The sequence below is a fragment of the Triticum aestivum genome, chromosome 5B, assembly GCF_018294505.1.
Source record: "Triticum aestivum cultivar Chinese Spring chromosome 5B, IWGSC CS RefSeq v2.1, whole genome shotgun sequence".
NCBI lineage: Eukaryota > Viridiplantae > Streptophyta > Magnoliopsida > Poales > Poaceae > Triticum > Triticum aestivum.
In genome coordinates, this window is record NC_057807.1 from 511,829,829 (window position 1) to 511,847,181 (window position 17,353).

The window sequence follows — 17,353 nt, forward strand, 5'->3', positions numbered from 1 at the left end:
CGGCGATCGATCCGGCTTACAGCGTCGTGGTTTCCATCGTGAGTTGCGAATCCTTTTGCTCCGGTTCCGGAGGGGACACGTCGTATATGTGGTGGACATGTATGTATGGGCCATATGAGGCCTGTTTGTTTGGGCCACGATTCGAGTTCTTTAGGCCCGGCCCATCTCAAAGGGAAGAGTGTCGCGAACCCTAATAAGCGATCTGTCCCACGCAAATCCGCCGCCAGGGAGCACGAACAATGGACATTCCGCTGCCGGGCGGGGGCGGCGAGGTTTCGTTGGACTACTCCCCGGCGGCCACCGTCGTGCCCTTTGACCCGCCCCTCCCTCTGCTTCGCGCGCCAGTCCCTTCCTCCTCCTCCGCCTCCATCGACCCCCCCGTCCTCGCCTTCCGCGACGCCGCGAGCTGGCGCGCCGCCTGGGAGGCTGCCGAGGCCAGCCTCTTCTCCCAGTGCGAGGTAAGCCCCTGCACAACTGGTAATCTGTGTCTGTTTCGCATGCCTGGATCATCACATGACGAGACCCCGATTGTTTAGATCTGTAAGGTAGACGCTGATTCAGATGGCAGTGCACTGGAAGCATTTGCGTCTTTTGTTCTTGCAGCTGGCCGAGCTGCCTTGCGCTAGTCAATGCCAGGCAGCAAGTTTAGCAGCTGCGTACATCAAACAGTAAAGTGCAGACAAGCTCCTGACTAGTACCCAAGATTACTTGCTATTCGGGGTTTCCATAACATGGCATATATTCCGCGTGCGTGTTTTACTTCTGTGGTGTTGCTGCTATGCTAATTCTCAGTCGACCGAGATTTTCTTGAGTCTAGATTGATTTTTCGATGTATCTCTACATATATAGACGGACCTCGTTGACCAATTTTGTTGTTCTTCCATGTCTGGGAAGACGAGGAATGTTTACTTTGGCAGCTGGCCGAGCTGACTTGCTCTAGTACTGCTAGTCGGTAAATTTCTCAGCTGCGCACAGCGAAGAGAGCAGAAACCACTTCATGGCTGCTTAGCTTTAGCTGTCTTGGTTGGTGATGTTCTACAGTTGAACTGGCAAATCAAGTGCACCTTTTGTATCATTACTCTTTTGTGTTGTCGTTTTGTTTTTTGTGGAGAAAGTGCTAATAATCAGATTAGGATCTTGCAAGTCTGCATCTATTATAGATGCCAAGATTAAATTGCATGTGGGTGCATAGTTATATGTTGTATTGTGCGATTAAGCATTTGAAGTGCACCTTTCTGTTTTCACCTTGAGTTCTTACTGTCAGAATTCATTCTTGATGTGACAAGAGTAAATTGGAATTAGCTGGAGCAAATCTACTGTGCATGCTGGTTAGTAGTATGACAGATGTATATGTTGTGTATTTCGTGTACAAGTAGAAGCATTGCTTCCTAAAGATCTCCATTGGTCTAAGCCCATTTGGCTTGTGTTCATCATTCCTAATTGCATGATGTACTTAATCCCCCTAACTGTGAACAATGGATCTTTTCCTACAAACGGAATGAACAGCAGATTGGTTCATCATTTTGCAGGCTGGTGCACGCTCTGGCTGTTCAATCACTGCAACACGAAAATGCAAGCCACCCTGGTGGAAAGGTTTGTTTGGAGGTGCAACAACCAACTATCAAGAAAGAGAAGAATGCGAAGAACGAGAAATGGCTTCTTGTCTTGAATCAGCAAAGGAGGCTTGCATTAAGTTTTCAAAGCAAAAATGTAATGCACCATTCCGAGATGCAAGGATTGCCTCTGAAGGTCTCCTTGAAAATACAGATTTTGCTGTCTGGGATGCTGGGCGTAACAAGACAGCATCAGCATCCTTGTCTGTTGCAAACAGCCGCTGCTCATCCAATCCTGGGCTTGGTGGCACAAGCTACAAAGGAAGTGACTTGCTAGACAGCTTAGCAACTGAAGGCAATAGCAACTCAGGGCGATGACCTATCAAGGGCACCACTGTGGTCAGCGCTTAGGAGACCGCACATATTATTTGGAGCTGGATTCATCATCAATGAAATAATGGTATATGACATTGTCGAGGCTTGTGTTCTCCTGTTATGTGGTTTTCTGTTGCTACAGTTGGCTCCATGGCAAGAAAAATAGTGAACAATTAATTGATAGAAGAAGACTGCGGCTGGGAGGCTTGAGATTGAATGGCTAGCATTCTGAAGTCTCGCGAGGCCAAGAAGATTAAGAATATTTGGATATTGTTTCCTGCTACTGTCTTGGCCGTTTCTGTTGATTTTGAGATGCTGGGCAAAGGCGACACAAGATGCAAAAGCTGTACATCAAATTCATAAGGGGTGTATTGTGTAGCAGTAGCAGTATCGGTGAATATGTAGTATATGTTGATCATTTGTTGCTGTAAATAAATCACGCCCAGCTGAAGTCGATGAAAACCTCACTATCCAAGTGCCCATCTGGTTGTTTTATCAATGCTGTTCAAGCATGGCACTAAACCACTAAAAGATGGGGATATTTAACCTGCAAAAGCCTTCGTCTGCTTAAAACAGACATCAGAAGCCTCTTCACCAACAGTTCTCCTACCGTCCTACGCATGTCATAAAGTGCATTGTATGAAGTTGTTAGATCACATAGTCATCATCACATGACATGCATCTCTTCAAGATTCAAGACTGTTTATTCAGCTATCTCAACCATGTGCCAAAGGGCCAACGAATATACCAATAATATTGTGATACAAAAAGGACCAAGCTATTTTGATTCTTAGAACAGAGGCGCAAAGATCGATCCATTTGGTATTCTAGCATGTAGACCAAATGATAAAAGAGTACAGAAAATCGTCACTAAAAACTTTGAAAGAAGCAGAACTTAGCGAGGTAGGTATGTCCAAGAAACAAGCTCTCACTCCATGGTGTAGCATCGGGTGCCACCCTGAGCTGACGACGAATTAGCAGCCGAGAACAACTCATCATGCCGTGTACCGGGACTAGCACCAAAATAATTTGAAGGTAGCAATGGCACGGCTTCATTGTTCATCTGTAATGCATGGTTTTTCTTCACTACCATCTTCCCTCTAAGGAGCTGCAGCCTTAGCTCCACTTCTTTCATGGTAGGCCTCTCTTCTCCTTTGTGCCTCAGGCATACTCTCACTAGGGAGGCCATTTTGTCGATCTGTCTACCGTTATCTTCCTCAACAATCTGAGTGTTAATGATCTCCATCATAGTGTTATCTTGTAAACTTCGAACGAAGTAGTGGCACAGGCTTTGCTTTCCACCACAGGAATCAAGGAAGATTGGCTTCTGTCTTGTCAGGAGCAGTGGTAGACCTAGAAAGTATTTGGAGTGGGGGCATATTCTCTAGAAATTCAAGGAAATTAAGCATATTTTTTGAGAAACACAAGCAAATCTTACTGAAATTTCAAATTTTCAGTGGGGGCCCAGGCCCCCACTCACCTTAACGTGTGTTCGCCCCTGGTCAGGAGCTCGACGATCATCACACCGAAACTGTAAACATCGCTCTTCTCAGTTAGCTGGCTGTACGGTAATACTCAGGATCCAAGTATCCAAATGTACCCTGAACTGTAGTGACCACACAAGTTTCATCGATGGAAATGGATCTCGAAGCACCAAAGTCTGCAACCTTTGCAGTGAGGTTATCAGTCAAGAGTATATTGGCGGATGTCACATCTCTGTGAAAGATTGGTATGGAAGCAGCGGAATGGAGGTAAGCAAGTGCACTTGCTGCCTCGCTAGCAATTCTGATACGATCATCCGATGTTAATAAGCATCTAGCACTCACCTGGTCACCATGAAGATGTTCAGACAGTGTGCCATTGGAGATGAACTCATACACGAGCAAATGCATCTCCGACTCAAGGCAACACCAAAAAAGTTTTACCACGTTTTGATGATTGATTTGCGACACGATTGCAAGCTCGTTGACGAATTGATCAATCTCTCTTTGATCTACCATTTTGGACTTCTTTATGGCCACCACACGTTGATCTAATAAGATTCCCTTGTAAACGGTGCCATTCCCTCCACGGCCTAGAATGTGCGTGGAGTCGAAATTGGTTGTTGCCTTCTCCAACTCATCCAATGAAAATATTTTAGTGCTATGTGTGGCACTTTCATTGGATGAGATCAATTGCTCCAAGAGGTGGCCTTTGCTTTTCCTGAAGTGTGCTTTCCGAACTCTCTTTCTAATGCTTCTCTTCCACATCTGGACCAACAATATTGAAATTACCGCAAGAAGCAGAACTCCAATACCAGAGCTTAGTCCAATAACAACTCCTACATTAGTGTTCATACATAATAGTTAGATGCATAAAAGTTTCCCTTTTTGTAAGTAACTACTTTGGTTTTGTTTGTGGGTTGCTGGTGGTAGTTGCAATTGCATCATTTCATTTTTAGAATCAAAGGCCTAACACTTTGATCCTGGTCTAAGTTAAAAAAAATTCTAAAGTTCAGCCATGACAAGCCTCTTATACATTACCAGCCAGTGAAGAGAACAACAACTCTGCAGCTCTCACAAAAACACAAAAATATTTACCAGACTACACAACAAAAAGCATTTTTCAAAATAAAAAATGTTGCATCATTAACTCCGCCTATGTTGTCTCAACATAGCCGGTCCCAAGCCCGGGTAAAGGAGGAGGGTTGTGGTAGGCTTGGCGAGCCAATGTAAAAACTCAGCCACTCTTATGGAGATGAAACCCAAAAGATTTTCGTTGGGGCGTAACCCTCTCAGCGACGCACCTCATCGGAACCGGGTGTGGTGGAAAATGGGCAAGGGCCGGGCCATCACCCCCCCCCCCCCCCCCCCCCCCCCGCGGTGGCACGCCGCATCTTGATCCGGATACAGTGGCAAGTGTTGGCCGCGAGATCTTATGGGTTTCACCTTTAGCCTACACCAACTTGTTTGGGACTAAAGGCTTTGTTGTTGTTGTTGTTGTTGTTGTTGTTGTTGTTGTTGTTGTTGTTGTTGTTGCTGCTGCTGTTGAAAATGGTGCATCATTGATTATAAGATGAATAAAGAAAGGTGTTAACTTCTGGTGGTTTACCTATTAAACGGTTGGTACAAGAGTTTGTTTCCTTTGCAAATTTGCTGCCAAAAGGACATGAACAATAGTACCCTCCAACTATGTTTTGGCAAGTTGCAGACTCAGAGCAGGGGCTTGGACTCTGCTCACATTCATTGACATCTACAGTGGGGAAAAAAATCTGATCCCAAGTGAATCATTCGAAGGTAATATAATAAACAAATATGTAGATTGAAGTATGAGTGGATTACGATAAAATGACACGTGTTCTCTTTCTAAGAATTGAGTTACAATTCTACTGGAACGACGTCAAGTTAAACTGTCAAAGTGAAATGTTAAGCACAAAGGTATTTGTCCGCACCATTCTTTAACCAACGATTGAAGAGAAATGGCATTCGAGATGCAAGGAAAGTCTAATATAACAATTAGTTCAACATGATATGAGTACAAATAGATTGTTTGTATAATTGTTTGCTCTCCTTTTCTTTTCTTTAAATTGCTGATTTGTATTGTCTATTACAAAACTATTTGTAAAAGTGATATGCAATGTCCATTATTAAAGAGACAAGTCCACGCAGTCTAACCCCTGATTTTCCTCTCTCTATTTGGATATTTGACATGCTTGAGATGAGGAAAATACTAGTATTATACACATTTGTCACTGCAGAAATCCCTATTTTAGATTGATGTACAAAAATTCTTACGAACTAAAATGCATGCAGAGCAAGGGGAGGAACTTGCCTGTGCATCCACCGGAGAGGTAATGGAGCAGTTGCAAAGATACCTTGCGCCATTAGAAGAATCCACGCACTCGGAGTTTCCGCTACGACATGCATAGGAAGACCTCACATGTTGCACTCCCTATCACCCAATCAAGCACCACCGGCTGCCGTCCCTTGTAGGTATCATACTTGTAGTTACATGATCGGAGCTGAAGAAAAACGCCTTTGTTTCCACCAAGCCGGCGTAGCTGCATGGGTTGTAGTACCAACTATTTGAAGTATTCACATAATCCACATCATAGAAATAGACGTTATAGCCCATTAAGCCCTTGGGAACGACATTTTGGCAGCAGCCAACACCAACGCACGAGCCATTTGTCAGGTCTCCCGGGCTCCCACACACCGATGCACATCGTGTTGCATCCCTTGTCCTGCCGTTGGTGTTGTAGATGTACCCAATTGTGTTGCAACCAATGCTTATGAACTCGTTGTGCGCGTGTGAAAACCTATAGGGCCATGCATGTTAATTTGAAACCCCAAATGTAGGCATCCATTTCTCTTGTACTATAGTTGTAGCAATATGTCGGGATGGTCATCAAAGCTCGGGATTGACCACACTGCGGGTCGCCGAGATGTTTAGAATCTCCCATTGGTGAATGAATGGTCTCTCGATTCCACCCGCGGTCCTGCTGCAGTTGATCTCGAAGCCCTGTTCGATAGCACAACCGATACCAATGCCAAATGGATAGGGGACCTCCACGTCACCGCAATGTGTTCTGCACCCATGGTGAAGCCGCGCTGATGATATGAATGATAGGTTCAGCATGACTGTAACGGTGCTGAGCAGTAGCACTGACGCCATATTAATGCTCTGAAACTAGAGTCGTGAAATTAAACAAGTATCGGATGAGCTAAAAGGAGAGGCAAAACATCACGAACGGAGTATAGAATGCTAAGTAGAGAAACCCAAGAAACTTTTTTTAACTACAAGAAACCCAAGAACTTAGAGCATCTTCTACCGGACTTGGCAAATCCGGTCCCTCAAACGCCAGCGGACGCATATTCATTTTGCTCGTGATACTCCTTTCAAATTCGGCTCCACATACTCCTTTTGCTCGTGATACTCCTTTCAAATCTTTGTCCAATAGGTGTTCCCCTTTTGCTCAGTGCCGCGTATTGGATCCATCATCGTGGCCAACCAAGCTTTGACCAATAAGATATCCTCAAATCTTGAGAATGCCAGACTCTTGCCTTCGGCGTCTTGGTCTTCTTCTTCCTTTTGCTCAAATTGAGATCGGATGTTGTCCCAACCTCAAATGCGGTGGTGGCCTCCAATTCATACTCCATTTCGATCGGATCTTCATTGTCATTGATCATGTCTGATAAGAACGCCTCCTACATGATTATGGTTTGCAAGAATTCATCATGTGCGAAATGAACTATAGTGGTCTATGCTGAAAACTGATCAGACAGGAGCAAAGAAAACGCACCGACTGTTGTTCGGTCATTCCATCGAACATGTCGAGGGCAGCTCGGGCAGTGCCGGTGCCCGTGCTCATTCGCGCTCGAACGAGCTGCAGCGAGTCACACATGTCGGCCGCCGGCATTTTGCGTGGGCGGAAAGCTGTCCTGCATGGCCTAGCCGGCGGTCGCATCATCCTCTGTCCCAAGGGGTCGGACACATAATCTGCATCGGCGCTCGGAGGGAAGGGGTGTGGGGATCCGGGCACGGCGGAGGAGACAACTGCTCCACCATGTCTGAACCTCCTGCGCCGCCGCCGCCTCCCTCTCTCGCTGTCGGCGTCGCCGCAACTTGCGGGCGACGTTCTCCGCCTTGCAAGTCGCATCCGACGAATTGACACCGCCGACGGACGAGGCGGACTGCATCTCCGTCGTGGCGGTGTGGGTCAGGCTTGACGACATCTCCGGCGGTGGATTGGGACCGGAGGAGAGGATTGGGAGCAACGGTGGAGGATGGCGAGGGTCCGGGTGCAGGAAAGGTTGGAGGGAGGAGGACGAAGAGTTTGGTGGATTTGGTGCAATTTGGGGTGGGGTCTGGCGTGCCCGGGCACTCCCGGGCGCCCTATATCCGCCTCATATTTGGGCTGGATAGGGGGGGCCCGGTCAGCTCGGACGTTGAGGACCATTTAAGACGCCCGTCTGGGTTAAAAAATCATGACCGAACAATGACCGGCGGTATGTAAGGCCTTCCACAGCGTAGCCGGTGCCAAATACATCAAAAGGCAGCCACCTCATCACCGGTGCCCAAAATTGCTTTTCAGGCATCGATCTCACAACGTAGGGCTTCGGCAGGAAAAAGATTTTGGGACCCATATGATAAACAAGTACACCACGCTGTTGTGTATTGAGCAAAGAGAGAGAAGACATTTGCTGTTCAAAGTTGAGAGTTAATAGTATTTTATTGGCTGGAGGAATTGGGCATCGTGTTCTTACTTGCTCCGATGCCATGAAAATTTTGTTGGGGCACCGGCCTCACAACGTGAGGGCACCGGCTATCGGAGCCAGAAGTTAATTTGGCACCTCTTTTGGCCTACATAATGGAAGGTCTAAGAGGTGGGTTTGAGAGATCGGTTGTAGATGCTCTTAATAAGCTAGTACTAGAAGAAGAACATGTATAGGGGAGGAAGGGGACATAAGTGAATCCCGAACGAAAGCACGTACCTGCGGGTGATGGCCGAGTCGAGAAACACGGTCGACGTTCGTGATCGAGTTGGCGCCGTGCCGGAGCTAATTCAAGGGAATGCCGCCGCCTTCCAACCGGAGACGAGACTGTATTATGTGGCTGACAACCTGCGCAGCTTTCAAACATGGTGGCTCCTTTTGGAAAAGGCTCGGAGTGGAGACCCCAACCGTGTCACTCATGTCATACATATGCACCTTACAAAGGGCTGCGAGCTTTACTACACAGATGTGTTGGGTGTACATTTGGTTTTAACAAATTTGAGACCTTATCTTTTTTTTGTTGGGTTTGCAGCTTTTATGTCATTTTAAATACATATGTGTATGCTGTCAATACACTATAGATTAACATACACTAGTGTCAAAAACGCTTTTATATTATAAAACGGAGGAAGTAGTCTGATTTTCTCAACACGTAAGGGCTTCTTTGATTCAAAGGAATTGCATAGGATTTTTGGAGGATTTGAATCCTTAGGAATTTTTCCTGTGATGCTCGTTTGATTCGTAGGATTGGCATCCTTAGGAATTTTTCCATAGGATCCATTTGTACTACATTTTGGAGGAAAATTTTCATCCACTCAAACCTCTTTGTAGGATTCCTTTGTTTTTCCTGCGCTATCAAACATTCTTTGAGATCCTGTAGGATACTATGGGACATGTCATCCTATTCCTGCATTTTTCCTATTCCTTCATTTTGACAATCCTGCGAATCAAAGAGGCCCTAAATTTTTTTTTAAACGGAGGCAAAAGATTTGGCTCATTCATTAATTAAGCAGAAAAGAACTGCCCAGTTAATTAATGAAAAACCAGGCGAAAATCATCACAAACTACTGAGTGACACCAATGAAAGACCTACACGCGCCACTCACAAGAGGGCCTCGTCAAGACTGCACGTCGACATCATCGCCATCACTTCTCCCCTAGAGGCATCATTGCCATCCCAAACTATGAGAAACGACTCCAACTTCACCTCAAGAGGGCCTCGTCAAGACCGCACCTCGAGCGTCATCACCATCACTTCTCCCCTAGAGGTGTCATCGCCATCCCAAACTCTGAAAAACAACTCTGACTTCGCCAAAGGCGATCATCAAACCAACCCACCCTGAATAGGCCGTGCGGAATCACATGAAGATCCACATCGGACCTCAGCCACTACAACAAGAAAGCACAGCTCTAACACCAACAGAGAGCTACGAATGAACCAAGCAGCTGTGAAGTCGAAGCTACAGTGGCAGGGCCCGGTGGCATATGCTGACGAGTAGGTGGTCCGTTCGGTGATCTTCCTCAACACGTAGTATGACTTCAGTGCACACGACACAGTATATGCCCCCCTGGAGACCGACAACAGAACAACAGTTCCACAAGCATGAGCACACTTGAATTCAGGTGAGAGTGTGACTACTCCCATTCCTGTCACGTAGAAAGAAGAAAACTCCCGTTTCGTACAGAAATTCCATGAGAAGCAAAATGGCGCCACGTCGTATTATTTGTATTCTTCGTTCTACGAATCAGCAAAACCAGATCACGACTCGGACACGATTCACATGGAGCACCTATCTCACGCTTTTTCGACGCGGTAGCCAGGCTGCCTCTCTTCCTCATCACTTATTTAAGACGCCCATCTGGGTTAAAAAGTCGTGACCGAACAATGACCGGCGGTATGTAAGGCCTTCCACAGCGTAGCCGGTGCCAAATACATCAAAAGGCAGCCACCTCATCACCGGTGCCCAAAATTGCTTTTCAGGCATCGATCTCACAACGTAGGGCTTCGGCAGGAAAAAGATTTTGGGACCCATATGATAAACAAGTACACCACGCTGCTGTGTATTGAGCAAAGAGAGAGAAGACATTTGCTGTTCAAAGTTGAGAGTTAATAGTATTTTATTGGCTGGAGGAATTGGGCATCGTGTTCTTACTTGCTCCGATGCCATGAAAATTTTGTTGGGGCACCGGCCTCACAACGTGAGGGCACCGGCTATCGGTGCCAGAAGTTAATTTGGCACCTCTTTTGGCCTACATAATGGAAGGTCTAAGAGGTGGGTTTGAGAGATCGGTAGTAGATGCTCTTAATAAGCTAGTACTAGAAGAAGAACATGTATAGGGGAGGAAGGGGACATAAGTGAATCCCGAACGGAAGCACGTACCTGCGGGTGATGGCCGAGTCGAGAAGCACGGTCGACGTTCGTGATCGAGTTGGCGCCGTGCCGGAGCTAATTCAAGGGAATGCCGCCGCCTTCCAACCGGAGACGAGACTGTATTATGTGGCTGACAACCTGCGCAGCTTTCAAACATGGTGGCTCCTTTTGGAAAAGGCTCGGAGTGGAGACCCCAACCGTGTCACTCGTGTCATACATATGCACCTTACAAAGGGCTGCGAGCTTTACTACACAGATGTGTTGGGTGTACATTTGGTTTTAACAAATTTGAGACCTTATCTTTTTTTTTGTTGGGTTTGCTGCTTTTATGTCATTTTAAATACATATGTGTATGCTGTCAATACACTATAGATTAACATACACTAGTGTCAAAAACGCTTTTATATTATAAAACGGAGGGAGTAGTCTGATTTTCTCAACACGTAAATTTTTTTTTAAATGGAGGCAAAAGATTTGGCTCATTCATTAATTAAGCAGAAAAGAACTGCCCAGTTAATTAATGAAAAACCAGGCGAAAATCATCACAAACTACTGAGTGACACCAATGAAAGACCTACACGCGCCACTCACAAGAGGGCCTCGTCAAGACTGCACGTCGACATCATCGCCATCACTTCTCCCCTAGAGGCATCATTGCCATCCCAAACTATGAGAAACGACTCCAACTTCACCTCAAGAGGGCCTCGTCAAGACCGCACCTCGAGCGTCATCACCATCACTTCTCCCCTAGAGGTGTCATCGCCATCCCAAACTCTGAAAAACAACTCTGACTTCGCCAAAGGCGATCATCAAACCAACCCACCCTGAATAGGCCGTGCGGAATCACATGAAGATCCACATCGGACCTCAGCCACAACAACAAGAAAGCACAGCTCTAACACCAACAGAGAGCTACGAATAAACCAAGCAGCTGTGAAGTCGAAGCTACAGTGGCAGGGCCTGGTGGCATATGCTGACGAGTAGGTGGTCCGTTCGGTGATCTTCCTCAACACGTAGTATGACTTCAGTGCACATGACACAGTATATGCCCCCCTGGAGACCGACAACTGAACAACAGTTCCACAAGCATGAGCACACTTGAATTCAGGTGAGAGTGTGACCACTCCCATTCCTGTCACGTAGAAAGAAGAAAACTCCCGTTTCGTACAGAAATTCCATGAGAAGCAAACTGGCGCCACGTCGTATTATTTGTATTCTTCGTTCTACGAATCAACAAAACCAGATCACGACTCGGACACGATTCACATGGAGCACCTATCTCACGCTTTTTCGACGTGGTAGCCAGGTTGCCTCTCTTCCTCATCACTTATTTAAGACGCCCGTCTGGGTTAAAAAATCGTGACCGAACAATGACCGGCGGTATGTAAGGCCTTCCACAGCGTAGCCGGTGCCAAATACATCAAAAGGCAGCCACCTCATCACCGGTGCCCAAAATTGCTTTTCAGGCATCGATCTCACAACGTAGGGCTTCGGCAGGAAAAAGATTTTGGGACCCATATGATAAACAAGTACACCACGCTGCTGTGTATTGAGCAAAGAGAGAAGACATTTGCTGTTCAAAGTTGAGAGTTAATAGTATTTTATTGGCTGGAGGAATTGGGCATCGTGTTCTTACTTGCTCCGATGCCATGAAAATTTTGTTGGGGCACCGGCCTCACAACATGAGGGCACCGGCTATCGGAGCCAGAAGTTAATTTGGCACCTCTTTTGGCCTACATAATGGAAGGTCTAAGAGGTGGGTTTGAGAGATCGGTTGTAGATGCTCTTAATAAGCTAGTACTAGAAGAAGAACATGTATAGGGGAGGAAGGGGACATAAGTGAATCCCGAACGGAAGCACGTACCTGCGGGTGATGGCCGAGTCGAGAAACACGGTCGACGTTCGTGATCGAGTTGGCGCCGTGCCGGAGCTAATTCAAGGGAATGCCGCCGCCTTCCAACCGGAGACGAGACTGTATTATGTGGCTGACAACCTGCGTAGCTTTCAAACATGGTGGCTCCTTTTGGAAAAGGCTCGGAGTGGAGACCCCAACCGTGTCACTCGTGTCATACATATGCACCTTACAAAGGGCTGCAAGCTTTACTACACAGATGTGTTGGGTGTACATTTGGTTTTAACAAATTTGAGACCTTATCTTTTTTTGTTGGGTTTGCAGCTTTTATGTCATTTTAAATACATATGTGTATGCTGTCAATACACTATAGATTAACATACACTAGTGTCAAAAACGCTTTTATATTATAAAACGGAGGGAGTAGTCTGATTTTCTCAACACGTAATTTTTTTTAAACGGAGGCAAAAGATTTGGCTCATTCATTAATTAAGCAGAAAAGAACTGCCCAGTTAATTAATGAAAAACCAGGCGAAAATCATCACAAACTACTGAGTGACACCAATGAAAGACCTACACGCGCCACTCACAAGAGGGCCTCGTCAAGACTGCACGTCGACATCATCGCCATCACTTCTCCCCTAGAGGCATCATTGCCATCTCAAACTATGAGAAACGACTCCAACTTCACCTCAAGAGGGCCTCGTCAAGACCGCACCTCGAGCGTCATCACCATCACTTCTCCCCTAGAGGTGTCATCGCCATCCCAAACTCTGAAAAACAACTCTGACTTCGCCAAAGGCGATCATCAAACCAACCCACCCTGAATAGGCCGTGCGGAATCACATGAAGATCCACATCGGACCTCAGCCACTACAACAAGAAAGCACAGCTCTAACACCAACAGAGAGCTACGAATGAACCAAGCAGCTGTGAAGTCGAAGCTACAGTGGCAGGGCCCGGTGGCATATGCTGACGAGTAGGTGGTCCGTTCGGTGATCTTCCTCAACACGTAGTATGACTTCAGTGCACACGACACAGTATATGCCCCCATGGAGACCGACAACAGAACAACAGTTCCACAAGCATGAGCACACTTGAATTCAGGTGAGAGTGTGACCACTCCCATTCCTGTCACGTAGAAAGAAGAAAACTCCCGTTTCGTACAGAAATTCCATGAGAAGCAAAATGGCGTCACGTCGTATTATTTGTATTCTTCGTTCTACGAATCAGCAAAACCAGATCACGACTCGGACACGATTCACATGGAGCACCTATCTCACGCTTTTTCGACGCTGTAGCCAGGCTGCCTCTCTTCCTCATCACTTATTTAAGACGCCTGTCTGGGTTAAAAAATCGTGACCGAACAATGACCGGCGGTATGTAAGGCCTTCCACAGCGTAGCCGGTGCCAAATACATCAAAAGGCAGCCACCTCATCACCGGTGCCCAAAATTGCTTTTCAGGCATCGATCTCACAACGTAGGGCTTCGGCAGGAAAAAGATTTTGGGACCCATATGATAAACAAGTACACCACGCTGCTGTGTATTGAGCAAAGAGAGAGAAGACATTCGCTGTTCAAAGTTGAGAGTTAATAGTATTTTATTGGCTGGAGGAATTGGGCATCGTGTTCTTACTTGCTCCGATGCCATGAAAATTTTGTTGGGGCACCGGCCTCACAACGTGAGGGCACCGGCTATCGGAGCCAGAAGTTAATTTGGCACCTCTTTTGGCCTACATAATGGAAGGTCTAAGAGGTGGGTTTGAGAGATCGGTTGTAGATGCTCTTAATAAGCTAGTACTAGAAGAAGAACATGTATAGGGGAGGAAGGGGACATAAGTGAATCCCGAACGAAAGCACGTACCTGCGGGTGATGGCCGAGTCAAGAAACACGGTCGACGTTCGTGATCGAGTTGGCGCCGTGCCGGAGCTAATTCAAGGGAATGCCGCCGCCTTCCAACCGGAGACGAGACTGTATTATGTGGCTGACAACCTGCGCAGCTTTCAAACATGGTGGCTCCTTTTGGAAAAGGCTCGGAGTGGAGACCCCAACCGTGTCACTCGTGTCATACATATGCACCTTACAAAGGGCTGCGAGCTTTACTACACAGATGTGTTGGGTGTTCATTTGGTTTTAACAAATTTGAGACCTTATCTTTTTTTTGTTGGGTTTGCAGCTTTTATGTCATTTTAAATACATATGTGTATGCTGTCAATACACTATAGATTAACATACACTAGTGTCAAAAACGCTTTTATATTATAAAACGGAGGGAGTAGTCTGATTTTCTCAACACGTAAGGGCTTCTTTGATTCAAAGGAATTGCATAGGATTTTTGGAGGATTTGAATCCTTAGGAATTTTTCCTGTGATGCTCGTTTGATTCGTAGGATTGGCATCCTTAGGAATTTTCCATAGGATCCATTTGTACTACATTTTGGAGGAAAATTTGCATCCACTGAAACCTCTTTGTAGGATTCCTTTGTTTTTCCTGCGCTATCAAACATTCTTTGAGATCCTGTAGGATACTATGGGACATGTCATCCTATTCCTGCATTTTTCCTATTCCTTCATTTTGACCAATCCTGCGAATCAAAGAGGCCCTAAATTTTTTTTTTAAACGGAGGCAAAAGATTTGGCTCATTCATTAATTAAGCAGAAAAGAACTGCCCAGTTAATTAATGAAAACCAGGCGAAAATCATCACAAACTACTGAGTGACACCAATGAAAGACCTACACGCGCCACTCACAAGAGGGCCTCGTCAAGACTGCACGTCGACATCATCGCCATCACTTCTCCCCTAGAGGCATCATTGCCATCCCAAACTATGAGAAACGACTCCAACTTCACCTCAAGAGGGCCTCGTCAAGACCGCACCTCGAGCGTCATCACCATCATTTCTCCCCTAGAGGTGTCATCGCCATCCCAAACTCTGAAAAACAACTCTGACTTCGCCAAAGGCGATCATCAAACCAACCCACCCTGAATAGGCCGTGCGGAATCACATGAAGATCCACATCGGACCTCAGCCACTACAACAAGAAAGCACAGCTCTAACACCAACAGAGAGCTACGAATGAACCAAGCAGCTGTGAAGTCGAAGCTACAGTGGCAGGGCCCGGTGGCATATGCTGACGAGTAGGTGGTCCGTTCGGTGATCTTCCTCAACACGTAGTATGACTTCAGTGCACACGACACAGTATATGCCCCCCTGGAGACCGACAACAGAACAACAGTTCCACAAGCATGAGCACACTTGAATTCAGGTGAGAGTGTGACCACTCCCATTCCTGTCACGTAGAAAGAAGAAAACTCCCGTTTCGTACAGAAATTCCATGAGAAGCAAAATGGCGCCACGTCGTATTATTTGTATTCTTTGTTCTACGAATCAGCAAAACCAGATCACGACTCGGACACGATTCACATGGAGCACCTATCTCACGCTTTTTCGACGCGGTAGCCAGGCTGCCTCTCTTCCTCATCACTTATTTAAGACGCCCGTCTGGGTTAAAAAATCGTGACCGAACAATGACCGGCGGTAAGGCCTTCCACAGCGTAGCCGGTGCCAAATACATCAAAAGGCAGCCACCTCATCACCGGTGCCCAAAATTGCTTTTCAGGCATCGATCTCACAACGTAGGGCTTCGGCAGGAAAAAGATTTTGGGACCCATATGATAAACAAGTACACCACGCTGCTGTGTATTGAGCAAAGAGAGAGAAGACATTTGCTGTTCAAAGTTGAGAGTTAATAGTATTTTATTGGCTGGAGGAATTGGGCATCGTGTTCTTACTTGCTCCGATGCCATGAAAATTTTGTTGGGGCACCGGCCTCACAACGTGAGGGCACCGGCTATCGGAGGCAGAAGTTAATTTGGCACCTCTTTTGGCCTACATAATGGAAGGTCTAAGAGGTGGGTTTGAGAGATCGGTTGTAGATGCTCTTAATAAACTAGTACTAGAAGAAGAACATGTATAGGGGAGGAAGGGGACATAAGTGAATCCCGAACGGAAGCACGTACCTGCGGGTGATGGCCGAGTCGAGAAACACGGTCGACGTTCGTGATCGAGTTGGCGCCGTGCCGGAGCTAATTCAAGGGAATGCCGCCGCCTTCCAACCGGAGACGAGACTGTATTATGTGGCTGACAACCTGCGCAGCTTTCAAACATGGTGGCTCCTTTTGGAAAAGGCTCGGAGTGGAGACCCCAACCGTGTCACTCGTGTCATACATATGCACCTTACAAAGGGCTGCGAGCTTTACTACACAGATGTGTTGGGTGTACATTTGGTTTTAACAAATTTGAGACCTTATCTTTTTTTTGTTGGGTTTGCAGCTTTTATGTCATTTTAAATACATATGTGTATGCTGTCAATACACTATAGATTAACATACACTAATGTCAAAAACGCTTTTATATTATAAAACGGAGGAAGTAGTCTGATTTTCTCAACACGTAAGGGCTTCTTTGATTCAAAGGAATTGCATAGGATTTTTGGAGGATTTGAATCCTTAGGAATTTTTCCTGTGATGCTCGTTTGATTCGTAGGATTGGCATTCTTAGGAATTTTTCCATAGGATCCATTTGTACTACATTTTGGAGGAAAATTTTCATCCACTCAAACCTCTTTGTAGGATTCCTTTGTTTTTCCTGCGCTATCAAACATTCTTTGAGATCCCGTAGGATACTATGGGACATGTCATCCTATTCCTGCATTTTTCCTATTCCTTCATTTTGACAATCCTGCGAATCAAAGAGGCCCTAAATTTTTTTTTAAACGGAGGCAAAAGATTTGGCTCATTCATTAATTAAGCAGAAAAGAACTGCCCAGTTAATTAATGAAAAACCAGGCGAAAATCATCACAAACTACTGAGTGACACCAATGAAAGACCTACACGCGCCACTCACAAGAGGGCCTCGTCAAGACTGCACGTCGACATCATCG

The 17,353-nt window shown here is 46.1% G+C and overlaps 1 protein-coding gene and 1 pseudogene across 1 annotated transcript; one reads left to right on the forward strand and one right to left on the reverse strand.

Annotated features, from left to right (window-relative positions):
- Positions 1-171: 171 nt before the first annotated feature.
- LOC123112843 (uncharacterized) lies at positions 172-2,395 on the forward strand. Its single transcript, XM_044533945.1, has 2 exons — positions 172-458; positions 1,530-2,395. Exons 1-2 carry the CDS (start codon positions 240-242, stop codon positions 1,929-1,931), a joined length of 621 nt encoding a protein of 206 aa, XP_044389880.1. The 5' UTR covers positions 172-239; the 3' UTR covers positions 1,932-2,395.
- A 461-nt stretch (positions 2,396-2,856) lies between these two features.
- On the reverse strand, positions 2,857-6,581 carry LOC123114943 (putative wall-associated receptor kinase-like 16; annotated as a pseudogene).
- Positions 6,582-17,353: the final 10,772 nt, after the last annotated feature.